Source organism: Lepidothrix coronata, unplaced genomic scaffold (genome assembly GCF_001604755.1).
Source record: "Lepidothrix coronata isolate B3197 unplaced genomic scaffold, Lepidothrix_coronata-1.0 Scaffold341, whole genome shotgun sequence".
Classification (NCBI taxonomy): Eukaryota; Metazoa; Chordata; class Aves; order Passeriformes; family Pipridae; genus Lepidothrix; species Lepidothrix coronata.
This window is the reverse complement of record NW_016690521.1, coordinates 72,939-96,599: the sequence shown is the minus strand read 5'-3', so window position 1 is coordinate 96,599 and position 23,661 is coordinate 72,939. Positions and strand designations below refer to the sequence as shown.

At 38.1% G+C, this 23,661-nt stretch overlaps 1 protein-coding gene across 2 annotated transcripts in view; it reads left to right on the top strand.

Moving 5' to 3' along the window:
- Positions 1-20,903, top strand: part of RALGPS1 (Ral GEF with PH domain and SH3 binding motif 1) — a 76,071-nt gene extending 55,168 nt beyond the window's left edge. For both annotated transcript variants that reach the window (XM_017838441.1, XM_017838442.1), the window contains 9 exons: positions 9,903-10,029; positions 10,907-11,055; positions 12,254-12,305; positions 12,594-12,674; positions 14,806-14,911; positions 15,411-15,503; positions 15,678-15,783; positions 16,781-16,872; positions 17,221-20,903. In XM_017838441.1, the coding sequence (XP_017693930.1) occupies positions 9,903-10,029; positions 10,907-11,055; positions 12,254-12,305; positions 12,594-12,674; positions 14,806-14,911; positions 15,411-15,503; positions 15,678-15,783; positions 16,781-16,872; positions 17,221-17,250 (836 nt within the window). In that variant the 3' untranslated portion in view covers positions 17,251-20,903. The remainder of the gene's footprint in view (positions 1-9,902; positions 10,030-10,906; positions 11,056-12,253; positions 12,306-12,593; positions 12,675-14,805; positions 14,912-15,410; positions 15,504-15,677; positions 15,784-16,780; positions 16,873-17,220) is intronic.
- Positions 20,904-23,661: the final 2,758 nt, after the last annotated feature.

The following is a 23,661-nucleotide window of genomic DNA, read 5'->3' as shown; positions in this document are numbered from 1 at the left end:
AAGCTGCCCAAAGAGATATTCCATACTATATGACGTGCTCATCAATGAAGGCTAAGAGAAAGGGGGGAGGGAGGCATTTGTTACTAAGGCATTTGTCTTCCTGAGTATCTGCTGCAACGCTTCGGTCAGACTGTGGCTGCTCATTGCCTGCTGATGGGAAGTAGAGGATAAAACATTTTTTTGTTTGTTTGTTTGTTTTTGTTTCTGCAGCCTTTGCTTTTCTGTGTCAGATTGCCTTTCTCTCAACTCACGGGGGTTTTTGTATCTTATTTTCTTTGCCCCATCCTGTGAAGGATGGAGAGTGATGGAGCAGCTTGGTGGGTACCTGACAGCCAGCCAAGGTGAACCCACCGCATCATGTCATACTTTCTTTTGCTTTTGTGATGATTAGCTTTTTCATACTAGGAACTTGAAACTAAGTCATTGCCTCTCATTACATATTTAAAGCAGACATATGAGTGAACTTGTTTGTTTTCTGGCTTTTGCTTTGTATTGCTCATGTTGACATGCTCAATACTTGGGCTTTGATGCTAACATTTCATTAGGGTGTTTATGGAATTTCTAACTTTGGTCATAGCAGCATAGTATGTGATCATTGCCAATACTCTGATTCTTAATCAAGGTCTGAGACTTTATTAGAACTATAAAGGAAGACAATTAAAAATACAGTTCCAAAGCTGGAAACAGGAAGTTTGAACTCACCTGAACTAGGCAAGTAATATGGCATGATACTGCCTTGAGTTCAGCTAGAGTCCACAAAATAATGATGACAATGTTCAGTAGTACCTACTCAATTGAATATGTGATCATGTGGTATCTGGCAGTATTAAGAGAGGATGAATTTTCCCTTCTAAGTCTTCAGTGACCCTATGTGCTCTTGCTTTGTTGAGAGTGAGAATTAATGTGATGACTAGAAACCAAGTGCTGACTCATTCCTATTGCTCTGTTTTTCTCTTAATATTTCCTTCAAAAGCTTGACCAACTTGTGGGCTGCTGTATTTCTTGCTCAGCTAGAGAGTTTTCAGTTACTGCCAGTTAGACAATGAATGCCATCAGCATTTTGTAATACCGACAGGAATTTTTCAGTGACCTGCACCTATGTGGCTGCAAAAATGCTACTAAAGGGAATCCGGTGTATTTTACTGAAAAAACAGATTTATTTCTGGAGAAGGTTAGTTAAGTAAGTTAGCATGAATTTAAATTGAAATTTAACTAAGCATGAAGGCAATAATTTATTGTTTATTCCACAGCATTAATAAATAGAAATATACCCATATGGTAGTCTTAAATAATTCTGAGCTAAAATACTCAAATATCAGTAATGATATATTTGACTGTGGAGAATTAAAAATAGTCAGTTTTATTTGGTTTCAAATTATAGTTTGAGATTAATTCCACTTCAAACGTTGTGCATCATAAGTAAGTCCTTTGCAGTCAGCAAGCTGTAATGATAATAGATGATCTCAAAGTGCTTTGGGCAGTAGTTTAATGTTCCAGTCAATAGTTTAAGTCATGTGAGTCTCGTTATAGTAATTTTAAGGTAAAATAAAGGTTCTTGGCCCATAAGGACAGTCATCAGTTCAGTTCTCTCAACAATCCAAAAGTTAATATGTTCCTAATAGCGGTTAGTCTAGTCGAGTTCTCCCTGTGACATGCTGCATCCTCACACAGGTCGGTGTGTGTTTCCAGAGACAGAAAAAAACCTCAGTATCATTGGTAATAATTCCAAAGTCCATAATGGACTTAAGTGCAGGGAATAGTGTCATGTTCATGTCCTAAAGTATAATTGTTTGTGTTCATGATGGAAATGGATTTTACTTGCCAGCACTGCGACTTTATCTTCTACTGAGTTTTCTCTCTTTCGAAAGAATATTAACAGTTTACCCTAGCCAGGGACATTGTGGTTTTCTTTTTTTTCCCCTTAAAGTATCTTTATGAGTGTTGAGCTCAATAAAAACAGTTAAATCCTACAGTATTTCTGGAAAGTACTGGAGAAAAACCATGTGTCCATTTTCCACTTTGTTTGCCAACTGGTTTTCCAGTAAATTTGAACAGGAGGTAGGCATCTGATTAAAGTGTCTGTCTCACAACAAGCTATGTTTTGTATATTAGTGGCTAAGAGAGTCTCATTTGATTACCAATGCATATATAATTGTGAATAGTGCTTTCACAGGAAGATTTTATATCTTCCATGATGCTGCAGAGATTCTTGTCTCTTGCAAACAGCATTTAAAAAGGAGCTTTAAGCAGTTTAGCTGAATGCTTTCAGGAACTGTGTGATTCACACAGCTTCCTTGGCAGCAGCTTTTCATTCTGCCTTGCTGTGGTTTGAGAGAGAGAGAGAATGTAGCTGGAGAGCTTATAGTATGCTAACTGTTCACAGTTTCCAGTTGAATTAGCTGTAAAAGACATCTGTGTTCCTGCAGTGTTGGCTGGAAGGTGCTTGGCATTTATGGTACGGCTGTTAGGTTGTTTTGGAAGGTATAACTCAATACATTTTCCCAGAACAAAAGAAGATTTAATGCAATATATGGCAAATAAGTTAGTCTTCTAAGCATCCGAAGTTCCTCAGAATTCGCACACAAAGTGTCGCTCAGGAGAGAAAACTTTATGTATGTTCTGTATTATCATGTTGCTTTGAAAAGTTTAGGGCACAGTGTTAATTGAAATTTAGAGAGTGGATACTCATTCTCTGAAATATACCATGTTTATCCTGTCTTGAAGAACAATATAAACAGTTAAAATAATATTAAAATAATTATCCAGAAAATTGTGTCTAGTACTAAGCGAATCAAAGACCGATCTTAACGATTCTGTGATTTTTAACAAACGCCTTCATTAAAGTAGCATCTAGCATTAGAGTTAGTGTTGAAGTTAGCAACAGCGAGGCCTCCGCTGTGGGTAGCCCTTATTTTGGGGGTTTTGTTATGCAGTAGTCAGGGATGGACCCTCACCCCCTCCCTTTTTTTTCTTTTTTGTTCCCCAAGTAGGTCTTTTTGAGCCATCCTACCAGGAATATGGAGTAATTAATCTGAGACAGGTATATTCTCTTCTTTGTTATTGGGGTAAAATTCAGCCTTTTGTGCTGTGTCCATTCAGCTTTGACAGGTAGCTCATAAACAACTTTTAATATGTATTTTAATTACTTAGAAGAGGTAAATTTATTGGATGTGAAGTATGTGTTATGTAGGAGTTGAAAATGTAGAAACAGAAGGAAGAAAGAAAGACTGGGATGTTTGCACATTTATAACTCTCTGAAGTAGGTATACTACACTGGTGATACCTCTACAGCAGTCCCAGAATTTTAGAATAAAACCCTCCCACCCTGTCGTTTTCTATGTAAACACTGAGTTTGACATTTAGTTTTCCATTTGTTTTACTGGTTGCTTTGGCAACTAATAAATAGTTTGCGCTAAGTGCATTAGCAGCCAATCATTCTGTGGAAATGAGGATTGTCTAATCCTTGTGCAAGTTCTTGGCCATTGCTTCATGTGCAGTGTCTGCTTTTCTTACACGAGACTTAAGGTAGAAATGGAAGAACTAAGTTTTCTTTACATAAATTTACAGACTGTCCAGGAAACTTTGCTCTTTCATTTCCAATCTCTTCCTCTGTGATACTTTCCAGACAAATTTTTACAAGTCATTGGAGTATTTTTGAAACAAATTAATACCAGACAAATCTGTGGGATTCACATGTTATCAACCACTAAATCCAACCGGAATTAATGTACTTGGGCTTTTTCTTAGTATACCAAAGGTCCACCAAAATTGTAGAAGCATTTTCTATCAAAACAAATACAAAGTTTCCAAGGAGAGAATGATCATGCTCAGTTTTTAATTTGATCACTTTCTATTACTTTCTGTGACTTCCTTATCAAAAAGCCTAATGTCCTAATTCATTGATGCTTATTTTAACTACCAAGCTGTTACTCCCAAGGAATGCTATGAACATGCAAAACAGCCAGAGGATTCGGGGCTTTTCTGTGCTGTTTTTTGGGGGTTTAATTGGTTTTGGTTTTTTTTGGTTTTGACTCTTTTTTTCACAGCAGTCACCTGAAATAGTTTTTCTGTAAAAAGTTGGGGTTTCTTTTATGAATTGGTTAATGTATTTGGTTGAACCCAAACTTCACAGTTTCCCTGCAGCTATGCTCTCACAATGGGTATCTCTTCACTGCCAATCTGGATGTCACCCAAGCCCATACACTGCTCTGCAGATCCAACTGCAAAAAAAGTCAACATTTTTGCTGAAGTGCAAGTCTGTGTTTTGCATGTTCCACTGGTGCAAAGTAACACAAATGCTGACAATTAGTGACACCTGAAATCAGAAGTATCACTTCTACCCAGGAAGCATTTGAAGGAATTAGACTCAGGTGTGCAGTCAGAAGGACTTGTGTGTGTGTGTGTGTGTGTGTGTGTGTGTGTGTGAGTGTGAGTGAGAGAGCTTTTGGGGAGCTTGGGGGAGCACAGAGAGGTGCAGCCAAGGACTCAGATTCTTGTTCTTAGTTTGCTCTTGTCTGAGAAGCAGCCATAGCAAACAAGTCTCTTACACGTTCTGTGTGTTAGTAGGCTTTCATTGAATTGTAAAGCAATACTCTGAAAATTAAAACTGTTCTTTTACAATAGCTGTCATTCTAGATTTAATTTTTGGGTGTCATTTTTGATTCTGTGCACAAAATTCTTCTTAAGTTCTTTATTGTGTGTTTTGTAAGTAGGTCTTTCTCTTTGAAAGTTTTAATTATCACCCACTGACTTTGGTTACAATGGAAACAGAACAGTAAAAATTTACAGCGAAGATTTAACTAGAGAGTCTGTGACTTGGAATGTCTTTATTAAGTTTTAGAAACAGAGCTGGTAAGTATCAGTTTTATTTCTTAGCTGCTCACCAGAAAATAGTGAGTAGTTGAGACTGTTTTACCTTCCTGAAAAATCCCTCAGTTCTTCATCATATAATATGCAACTCATTTTCAGTTTTCTGTTTGCATGTCTAGTACTGGTTTATTGATAGCTTTCTACTGGAGAAAAATTGTGAACTGTAACTCCCTCACTCTGTTGCTTTTTTTAAAACCTCTGGAGACTGTAAATGTTCACATGTTTTACTGAAGGATTGCAAAAGTAATGTTCATTTATAACATTTGAAGGATTATTCATGGAAAAATTATGCAAAGGAAAAAACAGTGAGATCCTTTGGGATATGTGTAAACTTTTCCAAATGTTCTTGCCACAGATCTCAGAACAGCACTCAGCTCACTCTGATGAAGTTGTCTCACGTTCCCTAACACAAACAAATTTTTAATAATGTTTTAATATTTTTATAAATTTTTTTTGTGCGTGTCAGCATAATCTTGAAAATGATGCTGAGAAATAATGAAAACCAAACTAACCCTTGTTCATGCCAGCTGACTGGAAAATCCTACTAAGAGTGCTTTGTCTCCATGAAAGGCAAAATAACAGAATAGCAATCATGGTAACAGTATGCACTAGGAGTGGAGCCAGGAGAGTAAAGAGGAGAGTTAGCAGTAGCAGATGACTTCACTTATTGGAAAAATAACTCCATTCTCAAATGAATTTAAATATTTGAATTTTGTTATCAGCAGTATTGGGCATAGCTTCCCCAGCTAATTGCTCAACAGTCTGGTATGTCCATGAACATCCCTTGGTGCAGTTTTCATCAGTGTCTCACCACTTATCCTCTTTGGCATCCTTCTTGGCACAGGCTCTCTTTGTCTCTTACCCCTTTACAGAAATGGGGTCATCTCCCCTCTGCCCCTTAACTCATGCTGACACTCTCTGTACCCCACACTTGCTGCCCTGAGAGTGCCCAGCAGCACAGATCCTGCCTGACAGAGCTCTAAAATTCACCATTCTTCTTCGTAAACATTTGGCAGCAGAGCAGATGCAAAGACTTTGTAAAGGTTTTTAAGTTCAGATTCTTTTTATCTTAGCGAGGGTTAACAGAGCCAAACTGTATATCTTTCCCTCTCTTGCCTTGGAGATGAGAATATGTAGAACTACACTGAGTATGAATTAGAGTAAGTTGCAGAATCACAGAATGGGTCGGGTTGGAAGGGCCCACAGTGGGTCATCTGGTCCAACCTCCCTGCTCCAGAAGGGTCATCCCAGAGCAGATGGCACAGGGCTGTGTCCAGATGGTTCTTGAATGTCTCCAGTGTGGGAGACTCCACATCTTCTCTGGGCAGCCTGTTCCAGTGGTTGGTCAACCCAGGCCCATTTCCTCCTTTCCCAGGACTGTTACAAGCAGTTTTGGTTGCCATATATAACAGTAAGGAAGCCAGGCTGTTAGCTTAGGTTGTAAGGCTCTTCTACCTATTTCCACAAATTCTGTCACCCTTGACACATTTCACCTTAAGCCAGGCAGTATTTTTACATGAACTGAAGTTTTGTTTCCTAGTACTATTTTCAATCTGAGATGTGCAGTCCTTTTAGATATACGACTTGATTTTTAAGTAATTGTTTTTTTAACAAACCTTTTCTGTTCTGAAGCTATCCAGGTAATAAAAGCTCTTTCTTAAATCAAGTTATAATGATCAAACTTTAAATATTTTTGTGTTGCATTCATATTACTGGAAATTTCACTCCATGCTCCCCAAGCGGGTGTCTAATTTGAAAAAAAAAAAAGGGAGTGTAGAGTGAAACCTCTCAAACAGTTCTTTTCTTGCTTGATGTGTTAATCCTTTTAGGTTATAATAGCGGTAACATTTGAACCTACCTCAAGTCAAATCCAGCTAACTTTGATTTTGTATGGCTCGATTGTGTAAGCACCGGACTTGTTATTTTGCTGGTCTTTCTCTAGGTAAAGTGGTTTTGATGCAATCTCAGGCTTTGTGTCAATATCAATGTTTTAGAATCAAAGTCATCAAATAGTCTTACTGCTTTCAGCTCTGTGACTCTCCACAGTGAGAAACTTAAACCTTTAAACTATTATGTATTACAAAATTTAACAGTTATTTTTATATGTGGCACGGGGTCTGTGGGAAAAAGCACTGCACTGTACTGGTATTCATTTAGGGCTGTGCCTTAAGATACTCTTTCAGAGGCTGTAGTTTCAGCAGTTTGTTAAACATAATGATTCGGTATCACTCAGTGAACTTAGAAGAACTTAATGTCATACACTTAAAGAACTTAATGCAAATTGGGATTTAGAACTGGCACTAGAAAGACCTGAAGGACGCAGCAGGAAGCAATATAAAAATGAACAAATCTTGCAGCTAATTTAAGGGACAAGCCTTGGAGTAGCCACTGTTTATGCTGAGTTTCAGATTAAACTCTTACTGACAAATGCTCATAATTTTCAGGAAAATTCTTTTTCAGCTGCCACTATCTTCATACTGGGTCTCAGTTCTAATTTATTTTAAGCTTCTTAGCTGGTAGTAAACAGCTCAGTAGTTCTAATTTTACTGTTCACAAATTGAAAAGTATCTGATGGAAAGGCACTACAAACAAAGCATGTAGAGTGCTCCTCTTTGGGAACCTAGTCCATCAGAAGGACTGGAGGTTTTCAAACTTAAGAGCTTGTAATCATTTCTGAAACTTCTGAATGCATTTGTTTTGTCTCTGCATAAATTTTAAAAATTTAATGAAAACTTGCGGTAGAAGACTTTAGTGAAATATATATTCTTGCTATTAATGCGGCAGATAAGATTTTCAGACCTAACAATGAAATATGAATCCATACACTTTTTACACTAAAGTAGGCATCACATAATTTTGCTCAGATTCATACTTTTTCTGTTCTAACTTGTGCTTAGCCTCCATGGTAGAAAGGGAAGATGAACTCTGTTGGTTTCAGGGAAGAAGCTTCCAGTATCATATTACAGCCCAAATGCATAAAAGTTTTAGTTGCAAATACAGCAGAACATTGTACTCGGCCCTTTCCAGTCTCCCAAGTGTGTGTCACTGGTTGAATCTCTGGATCAAGTAATGATTGAAAGTGCATTTTTTAATGTGGTCATGTGGCCATTTAACATAAGACCTTCTCTGAAGGTGCAAATGCCAGTGACTGGTGCTACTGGTGTCATTTTTCACATGTGTGTGATGGTAGCAAAGACAGGCAGACAAAAATGCTATTGTATATAACTTGGTATATAGGAATAAGGTAGAAAACAGGATTAAGAACTGTTTTTTCTTTTTGTTCTCCTACTAAATTGATGACCCAGTGAGTGATCTTACTGAAGTTTCCTCTAATGAGCTTGTTCCTCCTCTGTTGCTAGAAGCAGTTTCCTATTTTTGTTTATCCTGAGGCTCCCTTCATTGTTAATTAAACAGCACCATGAACACTTTGCTCAAATGTGCAGAACACTGTGGATTAAATTTTTCCTCTTACTGCTAGGGGAAAAACCTTTGCAATTTTTTGTAGTTATGACCCAGTTTGTGGTGAAATTCCAGAGTCTAGGCTATGGGGAAATAAAAATACAAGTAATTTGTAATTAATTTTTATATTTCATACAACTTGATACAGTGAGTATGGGTAGTAAAGCGTCTTGTGTTTATTTGTATTATTTTTTGCCTCTCACTGGGAAAAACTCACTATTGGTTCTCCTATTTCTTCTTATGTCTCATTAATCCTCCGTTCAAGGCAGAAGAAGTTGTTAAATAAATTCTGTGCTTGGGGAGAGATGGAGTAGCCTATATAACAGATAGAAACATGGAATATCTCAAGTTGGGAGGGACCTATAAGAATCACTGAGTCCAACTTCCTGCTCCTTACGGGGCTACATAAAACTAAATTATATCACTAAGAGTGTTGTCCAGACGCACATTGTACTCTGACAGGTTTGGTGCCACTTCTCTGGGAAGCCTCATCCAGTCAGTGATCACTCTCTCAGAGCCATTTCTGTTGAAGGTGTACCTTCACATCCTGTTGTCAAACTGTGCCCTGTGATGTTGAGGGTTTGTTTTATTTTTTTTTTCTTCTGTTCCAGTTTATCACTTGAGGTCAGACACTTCTGTAAAGATTCTGAGGATAATTGCGTGTGTTTTTTCATGTCACAAAGTTTCTCTTAAAGGGCTGTGGTTAGAGGTCAGAAGCTGACTAAGCTGAGGTTGCTGGAGCCTCCAAGAAGTGATTCTTTTAACGTAGAAGAAAGTCTGTTCTGCTGCTAGCTGGGCTGTACCAAGGAGAAGATATGGGGCAGGCAGCCATTTTCATGACCACTTTCATCACAAGCACCAGTGCCATAACTATGTGTTTAAAAGTGAAATCTCAAGCCAAGAATAGCATTGCATTTACTGAGGATGGTGATAGGTTGTGTTGCTCTCCACTGTATGGCAAAGTTCACTGCCAGCCTTTTGTGAACAGGATCAAGGAACTGGCACAAGAACATTTCATCCATGTTTTCTGTGAGGCCTCATAAAATCTGTAAAATGAGTGTAAGAATGATTGCAGTGAGACATCTCTAGGGCTCATAGATGATTGAGAAGTAATGCATTTGTCTGGCCATTAGATAAATTAAAAGCCTCTGCTTTCTCTTACATGCTCAAGCTATGAGTCAGTATGAGCAGATTGTTTAGAGTTTATTCACAACATGAAGTTGTGAACAAAATTCAAAACATGTGTGAACATTCCTGCTCACACCCGAAGTACAAACTGACTTTATGGTTCTACATGTTACACTTTGGCACATCCAGCTGTTGCAAGGATGCCAAGATTTTTTGTAGTTCATTGTTAAAAGTATGAGCAAAACTGTAAAAAACTACTTTCAGAGTGTTCAAGCATATAGAGATGAATTTATAACAAAAATGGATGGTGTAACCCTGATGTTCAAGACACAGTGCTTCAGAAATGGTGCCTTTGGGTTATCTGTAACAATTCATTTTAAACATACCAGCCCACAAAATTTCTGGGGTTTGCACCAGTTCAGTGTTAAATGATCTTTGTCTTTTAGGTCCGTCCGACATGTCAGCAATTGTGAAATTCAGCAGGAGACCCACGTGTCCTGATGCCTCAGTAGCAGCAAGTTTCCCTACACCTCCTGTGCCAAGGCACCGGAAGAGTCACAGCCTGGGGAACAAGTACGTACTCCCAGCTATCTCAGCTTGGGCAGTTTAATGCATCACAAATGTTTAAGATAGCAGCAGAACAGGTGGTATTTGTCCTTTCCATTTCTTGTATTGCAAGAGTGCGTCAGGCTTTACTGTGTATTCTCTAGGTTTTCTCTTGACACTGTTATTTTTGCTGACTTTTTTTTGTTATTCTCTGCTGGTGCCAGACATTGGCAGTACTTGAAAGCTGCATATCCACTTTGGTCTATGGATTCCTGTTGTGCATAACTTTTATTTGTTTTCTTTTGTTTTTTAAACATCTTACTGATACATCTAAGGAAGCTTACTAGCTTGGTACACCTTATTTAGGGAAGGTACACCTTATTTTTGCACTGTTTTACCTGGGTGCTATGGATTAGAAACATTTTTCTCTACCATTTACCTAGCTAAGTGAGAGCACCGGCTCCCCAGTTAAGGTTTCAGCATCTACCAAATTTCACAATTAAGGGGTTAGGGGAAGAGAAGTTCATGTGACTTGTCCCAGGTCACGGAGCGATGGTGTGTTAGTTCAGCTTAGTGAAAGACCACCAAGCAGTGACTTAGCTGGATTCTCCTTTTTCTACTTTTGCTGCCACCAAGGGTGTTCGGGTTTTGTACAGAGAGGAGTCAAAAAACTTAAAACTTCCCAGCTGCAGAAATTTAATAATTGTTATTGACAAAGAGCAGTAAAATCTGAAACTTGTATTGGTAGTCAAGGAGCATCTGTACAGTAAATGGTACCATTTAATTGCCCGCTTGTTAATATCCTGCTGATGAGGCAGAGGCTGAGTGGAAATACTGTGAGCCAAGGGTGGCTGTTGGATGACATAAGAGGGGTTTCATGTTCTTCTCTTCCTCCCTGTTCCAGTATGATGTGTCAGCTGAGCGTCGTGGAGAGCAAAAGCGCCACCTTCCCGACAGAGCGGCCGCGGCACCTGCTGGATGACAGTGTCCTGGAGTGTCACAGCCCCGCACGACACGCGCCCAGCGTGCGCCTGGCCAACGGCCTCTCCAGAGGTACCGGCACCCCTACCTGTCCCAGGGCGCTGGAGACTCACAGGGTTACCCAAAAGTAGGGAATTAGGAAGGTCATTAGCAACCATGCAAAGACTGGTTGCTTTCATGGAAGAAGGTAGATCAGAACTGCTGCCCAGATACCTGTTGACATTACCCCAGCTTTCTTCAGTTGCCCACTGATGGTTTTGGTAAAAGTGACATGAAGGAGGAATGGTTTTGTAGATGCTTGGTTTGTGACACAAAGTGTCAGACTTCACCAGGGAAAAAGCAGGATATATATTTTGAAACCTGCCTTTTCACAAAGAAAACTTTAATTTTAACTATATGTTTTAGAAGATGGGAGAGTAGTTTAGCTGTGCTCTCTGAGACTTCAGAAGAAATGTAAAATGCACACATTATGATATTATAATTAATAAAACAATTATTATAATAGCAACAGTGATCAAGAATCTGTTCTAAGCATGAGAAAGCCACTTTTTAAGTGACTCAGGTTATTTCTAGAATAGGAAATAGACTTTGAAAGATAGAACATTACTTGACCAAGAGTTAGACACTGAGATGATCTTTGCTCTTCTGAAATACAGGCACAGCTCACTGTGCTAAAACTGAGCATTAGAAAATCAGTCCTGGGCAAATTAAAACTGTGAGCTAAATAGTTGTGCCAGGAAAGGAGGGACAAATTGGTCATAGGATTGGAGGAGAAACAGGAACTGTTGCAATGAATGCCATCATATTTATTTGTCATGACTCCTAGCAGCAGCATACAGCTAACATATCCTCTGTTACAGGTGTGCTTGCTTATTGAAAACAAACAATGATATAATGTCTAATAACTTTAATCAACTTACAGATGTTGTGGTAGAAATATTGTCTTACAAAGGAACTGAATTTTATGTTCCTGAAGTGCTCAGCTTCTGAAGGAAAAACAGTAAAATGAAAATTAAAGCATCATGTAGATGTCTGGTATTTAAACACAGCAGTAATGCGAGTTATCAGTGAGATATTTTAAATGGGGAGGCTCATGTTAAGCCTCTTCCAGCTAAAGATTTTACCAGGAACTCTAAACACTTCAAAACATGACTTGAGTAAGCAATTCCATGGTACTATATAAAGAGTATTCTGGTGATCCATATACATTGGCTTTGTATTTTCCCATGGGTGGTTTTCTTACTCCTTCTCTGTACTACTCTCTTTCTAGATAGCAGTGAAAGCTCAGAATTTAGTGAGGAGCTGCCGTCAGGGCTTGAAAGGTGAGTTAGTCTTCATGTACACTCACTGAGCACTCTGCAGACTTAGCTAAGAAATTCACAAATGGTCCCTGACATAGGTAAGCCCTAAATCAATAGTTATTTTTATCAAATTATTATAGTTAGGAAAACAATGGCAAACTTTTTAAAATAAAGCACTGTAAAGGTTTTGTGTTTTTCTTCCTGTGGACCTGAAAAGATTGGAAGCTATCTCTGTCATGTTTACCAAACCCTAATTGTTGAAGTCTCAGACTAGAATTTCCCTCATCAGATATTTGCATTCACAAACAGGGGTCGTTTATATGCCACACTGGGTCCTAACTGGAAGGTACCGATCCGGAATTCTCCTAGAAGTCGAAGCTGTGTCTACAGGTACAGTTCGGGTTCTGCCTTGCTCCGTGTATGGTGCTAAATCCATTTGGGTCTCTATGCTTTCCTAGAAGCATAATGTATTTTGTGTCCAGATATCTTTGTATGACCATAACACCTCACAGGAGTCTCCCCTTCCTGCTTGTAAAAATTCCTATTAATGCTAAAGCAGGTATATGGCCCATTCAGATGAAATTCAGTTTAGCTATTGATTTAACTCATTATGTAGCTATTGATTTAACTCATTATGTCTGGATTCCGTTTTGCAGAAAACTAGGCTTTATTTAGGGGTTTATGACATTACAGAAGCAGGTTTGTCATGAAGGCCATCTCTGCCTCCTGTAACAAGTAATGATGTTAGAAGGATACTTTTTTGACCTTTTCTCACAATCTATTTCCTGATTTGCAGGACAGCTACCCATAGCATCTGTTTGCGTCAGAAATCTGTAGTATGAAGTGTTTATTTTGTACAGTAAAGAGGTGTTACCTTGGACCCTGAGTAAGAGAGAGAATATCTGCAATGGCATATGTAGCAGGCATTCCCAATGTTGCTAGTCATTAAGACATGGACTTTTCAGGAGCAAGTAATCCATTTAACAGACCAAAGAGAGGTGACACGGAAAATTGTAGGTAGTTTGAAGGATAAAAATCATTGTTTGCATCCATACCAGACCTGGACTTGGTAAATTCTGTGGCAGTGGGAGATGAAGGTGTATGTATGAACAGTAAAGAAAATAGAGCCCTGAAACAGTATTCTGCAAACACTGTGATTTAGTTGGAGTTTAAATGCAGTCAAATTTTATTTTGTATAAATTAGTTTGCTTCAGCCATTGTAGAAATATTGATATAATGTGTAAATGTAATTACACCTGCTTTACCTGAGCCAGTAACGTCTGATAGCGGCACAAGTTAGAAGTTAGACAGGAATAAAAACACATACATTATAAATTAGTAAAGGAATACATTTTGGAATGGTATTTAAGCTATTATACCTGCTTCTGGAAAATACTCTCTTAACATGACCATGGTAGATTTGTTTCAAAAACATATACAGGCTAGAAATATAAATGTAAGGTGATAAAAATGTGAAAAGCCTAATAAATCCGCAAAGAAGAATTATTCCCTAAAATACACTACTTATGTTTGTCCACCATCAGGCAATTCTAATGCTTGTGTTCATTCTTCCAGTTCTGGGATCTTCTACTGCCTCCATCAGAAATACAGAACTGGCCAGAATGCACATTAGCACAGAGCAGGCGGGTCTGTGCAATGGGGGAAGATGCCCCTGCCAGCTGGAAGGGCTGTGCTTGTCTAGGGGCGATTATGTATGTCACCTGCACCAGCATGTGCTCATACTCATTTGGGGACAGAATAGTTTTCTTTCACAGCTGAAAGGTAGATTATACACGTCCTTTTCCTTGTATTCATTATTAGACATGATTTAGTTGGCTCTGATAAACCTCATCGGTGCATATGAGAACATAAGTATTGTGATTCCATGGCAGTGAAGAGAGGTTAGCACAGATAATTCTAACAGATCATCACATACCAATCAGTGTTTAGTTGAGACATTGTTAATGACTGTTTGCATTTCGAACTTTGCCTGTACTTGGGCTCTTCCGTTGTAGCTCTTTCTCACTGTTGTATGTGGGAAGCTCTGTGTTCATCCTGGAAAAGCAAAAAAGATGTTAATCACTGTACAGTAAATTATTTGGCATTTTTATATGTAGTTTTCCAATTAGCCAAGGTAGTTTAATTTGATTTAAAGTTACATTTGTGGGAGCTCCTGTTAACAAAATTTTAAACTGTAAATTTTCAGAAATCCAGATAATTTCTGTAATTTACTGGAATAAAAAAAGGAAATTGTTTGTTTTGCCTTTGACTTTGGGCTTCAGTACTTATTCTGTTTTTTTTTTTTCATATCTAAGCCCCCAGAATAGAACCTTTTGTTGATTTGCTATTTTGCAAAAATCCTGGTTCCTATTTGATAGCTCGGTTAGGACAATATTCCAGAGTCAAGTGTCAGATGATATATGTAATGCAGTGCAGGACAGATATATTTAGAGCTAAATTATATTGCTTACTTCTTGTCCTTATTTCCTCAAATACACAGAGCAATGTTTTGTCTTTCCAGCCCAACAGGCACCTGCAGCTGCACAGCAGGTGGTTCCACAGGAGTCATTACCATGGAAGGGCCATTAAGAAGAAAAACACTGCTCAAAGAAGGCAAGAAACCTACTGTAAGTGATTCTAATTATAATTTTTCCTATGATTCTAATTCAGTAGTGGCTGGTTTAATTTTCAGGATTAGATTAAACCTGCAGCTTGATAACATGCAAAACAATGTTTTTATCAATCGTAAAGTAATTTTCTGATCAAAGTTACAACCAGGTTATAACAAGGTTGTAACCTTTGTGTGTCATTTGATCTGTCATCTCAATAAATTTTATTGATCAAAAGTCTGAGATCTGTCCAGTAGAAGGCAACACACTATTTTGCTCTGAAACAATCAGTCCTGATGCTTTTATGAGATACCCAACTTAGATGGATTATATTCACAGCCAGCCATCCAAATTTAGGTAGCTGGGCTGATTTACACCAGAAGACACTCTTTATCTAACTCTCCATTCCTTGCTTCTGAAATTACCTTTGGTAGCACTGGGACTTGCTTGTGAATCGATTTTTGAGATGTTAAAGATATGCAGAGTTTTTCCTCATTTTTTTTCCTTTCTGATTCAGCTCTCCTCATGGACTAGATACTGGGTTATGCTTTCAGGATCAACTCTTCTGTACTTTGGAGCAAAATCTTTAAGAGGCACTGAACGAAAACACGTAAGCTTTAAAGTTATTCTAAACCCCAGAATTGGATATGCATAAGCAGATCTGGAAGGGTGTTGGAAGTGTACTTTCTGTTCTGGGCTAAAGCATATGTTTGCACAACTTTTACAGTCAAAAGTTAATCCCTGCTACAGTCTCAACTGTGATTGACTTGTCTGTCTCTTCCAGTATAAATCTACACCTGGGAAAAAGGTCTCCATTGTGGGCTGGATGGTGGCACTGCCTGACGACCCAGAGCATCCTGATATTTTCCAGCTAAATAACCCTGACAAAGGTAGATATTGCAGGATGGACATTGTCTGCTTTAATTTCTGTGACAGGAAGTAGATTAGTGTCTCTTAATGAGTTTGTAGGTTACAGAACTTGCAGTTGCACTTATTTAAAATACTGAAGATGGAGATTTTCAATATAGAATTTTCAAGGGAGGGTACAAATTAAATTGAACATATTTCTACAATAGGCTGTGGTGCTTCTGTAGTGCCTACAGAGGTATTGCTTTATCTTGACAGTTACTGCAAGTTTTGCAGAAATTCTCCAACCAGTGAAAAAGATTGCAGCATGTCCGTGTGTCCACATACTCTCATCTCCAAGTTTCTGAATAGCTTCCTTAAAATCAGTCAGTATCAAATCTTGACTTAACATTAGGGCCAATTAAAATATCAAACCATTTACCAAAATAAGCCTTTTAAGTAATTATTAAATACTTTTTAATAATTAATTTTGAGGTGCCATAACTCTTTTCCCATGATTAAACTTGAAAAACTTCAAAAGACAAGGTAGCCCCCTGCAGTTATATTGCACTTCGAGTGGTTACTTACAGATTTTTGAGACTTCTTTCACTTTTCATGGTTTTGGCTTTGGTGCTGGATATGGATTTGCATCTACTGTATGAAGTGCATGATTGCAGGAAACAATTTTCATGAGGACATTGAAGAAAGCGAAGTTTAGAAATAAGAAAAACTTCCTAAGAAGTCTTAATGAGAAGAAAGCCAGGGTTAAATTAGATGTGACCTAAGTCGTCCTTTCTGTGGCTATAATTTGGCCTTTCTGCCTGTGAGACTATATATGGTTCTCATACTTGCTTCGACAAGGATTGTTGGATAAACATGCCTCACATGGGCTCTGTTATATGAACAGCATCATATCTGAGCATTTGAGGTGCAAATTAATTTAACAGTTTACTTCAGGACTTTGGCTTCTGCACAGAAATCAGAATCCCATGGAAGTACCTGTCTGCAAATTTAGAGCCTTTGATTTTCTTATTTTTGTAGGCAATGTTTACAAGTTCCAGACTGGCTCGAGGTTTCATGCAATATTATGGCATAAGCATTTGGATGACGCGTGCAAAAGCAACAAGCCTCAGGTAAGGTTGTGAAACTTATTTCTACTCACTTTTTCATGTTTTACAGAAAATCCTTACTAGAAAAGGTACCTCTTTTCAATCTCTGTGCACACACAGTTCTGTGGGGACAAACGTAATTATTTAAAATTACAGAATTCCCATCAAATCAGGATTTGTGCAGGTCTCGCTATAGGTTTGGTTTCCTTAACAGCATAAAACTTCTACTCTCAATTGCTTCAAGCAAGGTAACATCTCTTCTTCAGAAGGGGCTTTCGCATGGACAGTGGAACTATTCTAGGATGGACTTGATGATCTTAGCAGTCTGTCTCAAACTTTATGATTCTATGAGTAATTTACATTCTCTTCCAGGTACCCGCTAATCTAATGTCATTTGAATAATTTGCTCTCCTACGTGGCGCGACTTCAAGTGCCAAACTGAAGAAACAGGTTATTGTTCTCTGAGGAGGAAGAGGAGGATGGTTTTCCTGACATGAGCCAGCCACAAATATGTCAGCACTTTCCTATGTAACTTGATTCTGGCATAGCTTTTAAAAGCAGAAAGTGAATGTTGTCCCTAGGACCAGATATAGTCTTATGCACTGAGTGAAAGCAGACAAGTTAGGTGGACAGAAGATTAATCCTGACTCCTGCAGGATTCTAGAACCCTCAACTATTTGTGGTCAGAGACTGCATGAACTGATATTTGACCACAAACTGAGCATCGTATCTTCTGCCTATTCTTTTTTAAATGGTTCTTTTTATTGTTAAGCTGCTTTGTGTGACTGAAGAATATTTGGCCCATGTTGGGTTTCAATTCTTTCTAATGCACAGAATGATTGACAGTGTTAACTTGCTGCAAAGTGTCAATTAGAATAGAAAATTGTGGAACAACATTTTTATAATCTAAGTGCACTGAGTTGCTTGGCAAAGTGGCTGCCTCAAATTTTGTATCAAATCTCTGGACAATTGTGCTGTTCACATTTGAGCTATTTGGGAAAAATGTATTTTGGCATAGGACAGCTGGATTTGTTTTTATTCAGTTATTTTACTCAGAAATGCCCTAACAATGGATATAAGGCTGTTTAAATTTGCATTGTGCTAAAGTTTGTCTTTCATTCTCTTACTAAAGGCGTAGTTGCTTACAAGTTTGGGTTTTTTAATTCGGTCTGAATGTTGTTCATCTTAAATACCTTGGTAGGGAGGCAGGTAATCAGATATTATGTATCACGTGGCCCAAGGTCCTCAGAATGATTCCATATCATTGTTCCTGCTCTGTCTTTCTGTGGATGACTTGGCTTCACTCAATTCAGTTGCAGTTTTAGGACATTAGTACTGGCAGATGGTACTGCTATTATGAAATCATGATGGCAGTGAAAGCTAGGGAAGACTGTCTAACAACGGAGCAAATACAAAGAAACCTCCCCATCTTTTTTTGTCCAGAGAACAAAAAAAGAAAAAGCATACACCTGAGCCTTCTCTGACGGAACTGTCCTGACATCACTGTGTCCCTGCTGTGCCCTTGCACTCCTGCACTCAGAATCTGTCTCTATCACTTCTTCTGTTTGAAATTCTTTTGCCATGAGGCATCAGTATTCAGACTTCAATCACCAGAAACCTCTTCTGAGTTTCCCAAGATTGCATAGAGGAGAAATTGGCAAGCCAAGCCTGTAGCTTACAAACCAGGAACAACGCGGAAGTTAGTTTAAGTGAACAGAACAAGCTCCCTGGCACTAGCAGGATGTATTCTGTGGACTTGCATGATTTTCTAAATTTTTGTTTTGAAACTTCTCTAAAAACAACAACAACTGCAATACCTGTACTGTTAAATGTAGGTTAAAAGTTTTGTTCTTTTAAGAGTTCATGTTACAATCCTGAAAGCCTAATACATACCAGCTTTTCAAGAAAATCAGTTTCTGATGACAACTGCACTTAGATCCTGGGACATGTGAAAGTGTATGTAAAGTGGACAAAGTTTATTTGATAGTTCAGGAGATGTGTGAAAAGAGTGAGAATGCAAAATATGTCTATACCATTTTTTCTCTTTTTTTGCTAAGTTAAGACAACTTTGAACTAGGTATCTGCAGGGGCAGAACATCGAATGCCATTAGAGATGATGTAGAAGCTTTTGAATGCGGTAATATCCTGTCACCAGTAAATGACTTCAGATTGTAAGAATATGATATGGCTTGAATTATTCTGCACCTATGGACTTTTGTGATTAGTTATCAATGAGATTACTCACGTGCATAGCCTTTTTAATGACTGTGCCACCTATGACCATGTGTCATGTGTGCTGTCAGTATTCATAGCGTTTGAACAGTGCAGAACAGTGATCCAAATGATGACACGTGAACCAAAACAGAACTGTTCAAGTTAAGAGGGTTTTTTTAAGTTACTAGTAGCCCTTTCCCTTTAAAAGGGAATGACCTGATCTGTCTTCAATATAAGCTAAATTTAAAATCGAACACTTATTAGCATAAAGTGTACACATACATTAGAAGCATGTAAATACTTATTCATTTCTAATGTGGAAGTGAACACAATGAGGGCTTGTGAGATTTTTTCCAGCATATTGCAATGGAAATAAACTAATGGATGTTGTAACAATTTTCAGTTATGTTTAACAGGCCTCCTTGGAAAGAACAGTAACTGCTGACTGATATGGTAGCAATAGAATGAGCCTGTACTCGCTTAGAATTTAATGGCTTTTAGAATTTAAGGGTCTCTGAAGTGTTACATATGTTATTGTATGTACAAGAGGTAGAGTGTTCTAGCCTTCAGAAATACACTTCTACTCAAAATTACAAGCCATGGAGCTTGCTGGAGAAGTTACAAAAGTGTCCATTTTCACTTGCTTGTAAAACAGATTCCCAACTAGAAAGGAAGCAGCTTTGGCTCAAACTATGATGGGCCACCAAACAGTGTGGCATGAATGAAAGGCAGTATTTAGCAATGATTCTTATACTCAGTCATTTGTCACTGTCAGAAGATGAAACTGTGGAAAAATTAAACCCTTCAGTCCGACTCAATATTCAAACTCAGATCGTACTCAGAACCTTGTAATTTGGAAATATGTCAAAAGTACCTTGAATTTCCTCACACGACTGTCATTTGAATGTAAAAAGCATTATACAGAAGAAAGATGAATGTAGCAAATAATAGTTTTACACGATAGTCCAGTTAATGTTTTCAGTATAGCACAGTTGTGAAATTGCTGCACAGTATTAAAACATTCAGATTGATGGCAGTGTAGGAATACTACTAAACCATCTTAAACCAACTTTAAATTACTTTTTAAGAATGAAAAGGTCTACCGCTGCTGATTAGAGATTTTATGGTGTCATTTGGTACCATTTGCTGTTATCTGGTACTTTTATGGTTAATTGAAAGCTGCTATTGAAATACCCTATATTGCCTATCAGGTCTGATTATTACAGCATTTGCACAAAAAAATACCACAAACCATACAAGTTTTCCTCCATCAAAGAGAGAATAACTGCAATAGTTATGTAAAAGTAAACATTATGTCATAATTACTGTTTTCAGAATTGTGAAGATATAAAAACTGTAGGTAATATTATTTATTTAACATGCAGTTTTTATGTAATTCAGTGCCAAAATGCATGTTTTTCCAAATAGCACTAAAACGAGGCAAAGAAACTGGTTTTCAAATTGCGACTTACTTGTCACATTATAATGTAAACCAATTTCAACATTTTCGTTTGTTTTGTGTGAAAACTGTTGCACTATTTTTGGCTGTATTTTCTAGCAGTCCACTGCATGCCATTTGTGTAAAGAATTCTTTCTATAGTTCTTGTGAACTGTCTCACCCTGACATTGGAATCTAGGGTTTTGGCAAAGTATTTTGTTACCTCAGTCTTGTATCAAGTTGCTGTGTTTTTCAGTTTGTTACATTGATAATGATTGTTTCGTTAATTAAATACTTTAATGTAAAAAAAATTCGTTTACTTCAACAGCAGTTGGATTTGGTTGTAAGTTTAAAAATGTGCAGAGTATGTATGCTGTTAACAATAAAATATTCAGAAAAAGAATAGTAGAGGTACAGAAGGAACATTTTAGATCAAAGGCAGCAATCGTTTTATTTGTGAATGGATGGTAATACAGCGTAACAGATTTTATAGTGCATAGTGTGTAGCCATTTAATAGTATAAATACAGCAGAATCAAAATTTCTGAGATAAAATTGAAAAACCCTCCAAATGTTCAGTTTCTTCAAGTGGGATTTGGAAAGTCCAAAGAAACAGAGACAAACCTAAATTTCTTGGCACTTAAACTCAGCAAATTTGCAGATCACATCAAGCTGAGGATGCAGTGACACATCTGAGGGACGGGGCCATCCAGAGGGACCTGGACGAGCTCAAGCAGTGGCTGAGGCTGACATATTTCTGATGAACAGACTGAGAGCAACCCTGGGGAGGACTTAAGGGTGCTGGTGGGTAAGAGGCTGGACATGCCCCAGCCACATGTGCTGGCACCCAGAAACACCCCGTGTGCTGGGCTGATCCCACAGCATGGGCAGCAGGTGAGGAGAGGATTCTGCCTCTCTGCCCTGCTCAGGTGAGACCCCACTTGCAGTGCTGCCTCCAGCTCTGGAGTCCTTGGTATAAGAAAGACATGGACCTGCTGCAGCGGGTCCAGAGAAGAGCCACAAAAATTATCCTAGGGCTGGAGCACCTCTGCTGTAAGGAAAGGCTGAGACAGTTGGAATTGTTTAGCCTGGAGAAGAGAAGGCACCAAGGAGACCTTATTGCCACCTTTCAAGTACTTCAAGGGGGCTTATAGGAAGGATGGGGACAGACTTTTTAGTAGGGCCTGTAGTGATAAGAGAAGGGATAATGGTTTAAAACTAGAAGGTTGATTCAGACTAGATATAAGGAAGAAACTTTTTGTGATGAGGACAGTGAAAAACTGGGTTGGTTGGCCAGAGAGATGGTGGCTCGCCCATCCCTGGAAGTGTTCAAGGTCAGGTTGGATGGGACTCTGAGCAACCTGATCTAGTGGAAGGTGTGCCTGCCCATGGTAGGGGACTTTGACTATGTGATCCAACTCAAACCATTCTATAATTTTATTATTCCATATTCAAGGTAAATAAGCTCCGTATTATGACTGGCAATGAAGGTCCTTTAATTTCTGCAGAAACATAATTTCATTTGCCTGAGAGAGAAATTAAATGTTACCTAATGTGAAGATGAGAGCAAAATAAACTAATATAAAGTTGCTATTTTTACAGCTGAAAAAGAAAGCTTATATCCTTTCACTAAAATGGACTCTTTTTCCTGTTATACCCCAGAAACAGGAAGAGTGTTTAAAGACTCTTTTATTACTTGGTAGTCTTAAAAATAAGTTGGATCTAGACAATTTTCCTCCAGGTCATCTCCAGTGTTTAATTGTAAATATTTTATCAAGGAAGCATCAATAAGTGTGTCTCATATTTACCAAATGGTTCTTTTCACTAATAGCATCAGTTAAAATGGAAAAATTGATTGGAATTATTCTCCTTCCCATAGGTAACAGGATAGAAAATACACAAAGGAAAGGAGGGAAAAAAGTTAGAAAGGAAAACCAACAGTCACAGTATCCAAGACTAACATTGTTATGGAGTCAAATTGCAGGGGGGAGAGAGGACTACTTTCTGCATTGCAGTTTTCACTATAAGGTAACATACTTTTGTCATACAACACCCAAAGATGAGTACTGAAGAGCTTATGAAATGCTCATTATGTCCAAGCCTCTTGTCTTGTAACATGGGAGAGAAAAACCAAAAGGAAATGTCAAATAACTTTGTTCCTATGTTAGATGCCAGGCTGTGCTTAGGTATGCAAGGAATGGCACTGGTAAATTGCATTTATTTTTCTTCTGAAATCGATAATGGTGTTGCGGTATTTCTATAGCTGTGACTCTGGAGATTTGTTTATCAAATTTGGAGAATATACCAGACCTTTCCTTGGGGGGCTGTGAAGGGAAAAAAAAAGTCAAAGTTCACATGTCTCAATAGACCTCAGAGGTAAGAGCAAGTCAGATAAGCACATTAGGAAGGATGAAAACACCCATTTTGCGTCAATTAAAACACAGTTGTGCTAAGGAAGTGCAGATAGTAATGAATTGGAGGAAGTATCTTTTATATTTCTGGACTTCATCTATAGCCATGTTCTTTCTGCCAGAAATCAGCTTTTCAGCTTCAAGGAAGAATAGGCTGGAGTGGGGGTTGGGTTAGGGTTAGGGTGTGTACCAATGATTACTTGCTTCAGACAATCCATGCTTTGGGTTTGCAAGCATGTTGTAACTGAATATAAAGCAAACAAGCAAGGTCAGAAAGCAAATAGATTTCTTCTCACATACATATAGAGAAAAATCCATCAAATTCTACAGAATAAAAGTAGCGAATAACCAGCTAGGTAAGCTATTTTAAGTATAATTTGTTAATTGACACCACTGTCCTTATAAAATAAAATAATTTCTGAACAAAAAGGAACACCCTAGAGCCCTGGAAATGCTGAAAGTTATTTGTAACAAATGGTTACCCTTTCTTGTAATAATACAAAACTGCAAAATTGAGCCTGTCTGACATGAATACAATGAATATATAACTTGTTGAACATAATGTCATACTCTCTTGCAGGGCAGAGACAAAAAATGGAAAGCAAGGAAAGGGGCAACTAGCTGGTGCAGAAAGGCGAAGGTTTCAAAAAAACCCACAAAACAACACTTCCTTTTAGATTACGAGGTGTTCTTTGCTGCTTTCAAGTACAGCATACTTGGAAGTCCAACTAGTCCTGTCTGCATTGTTTAA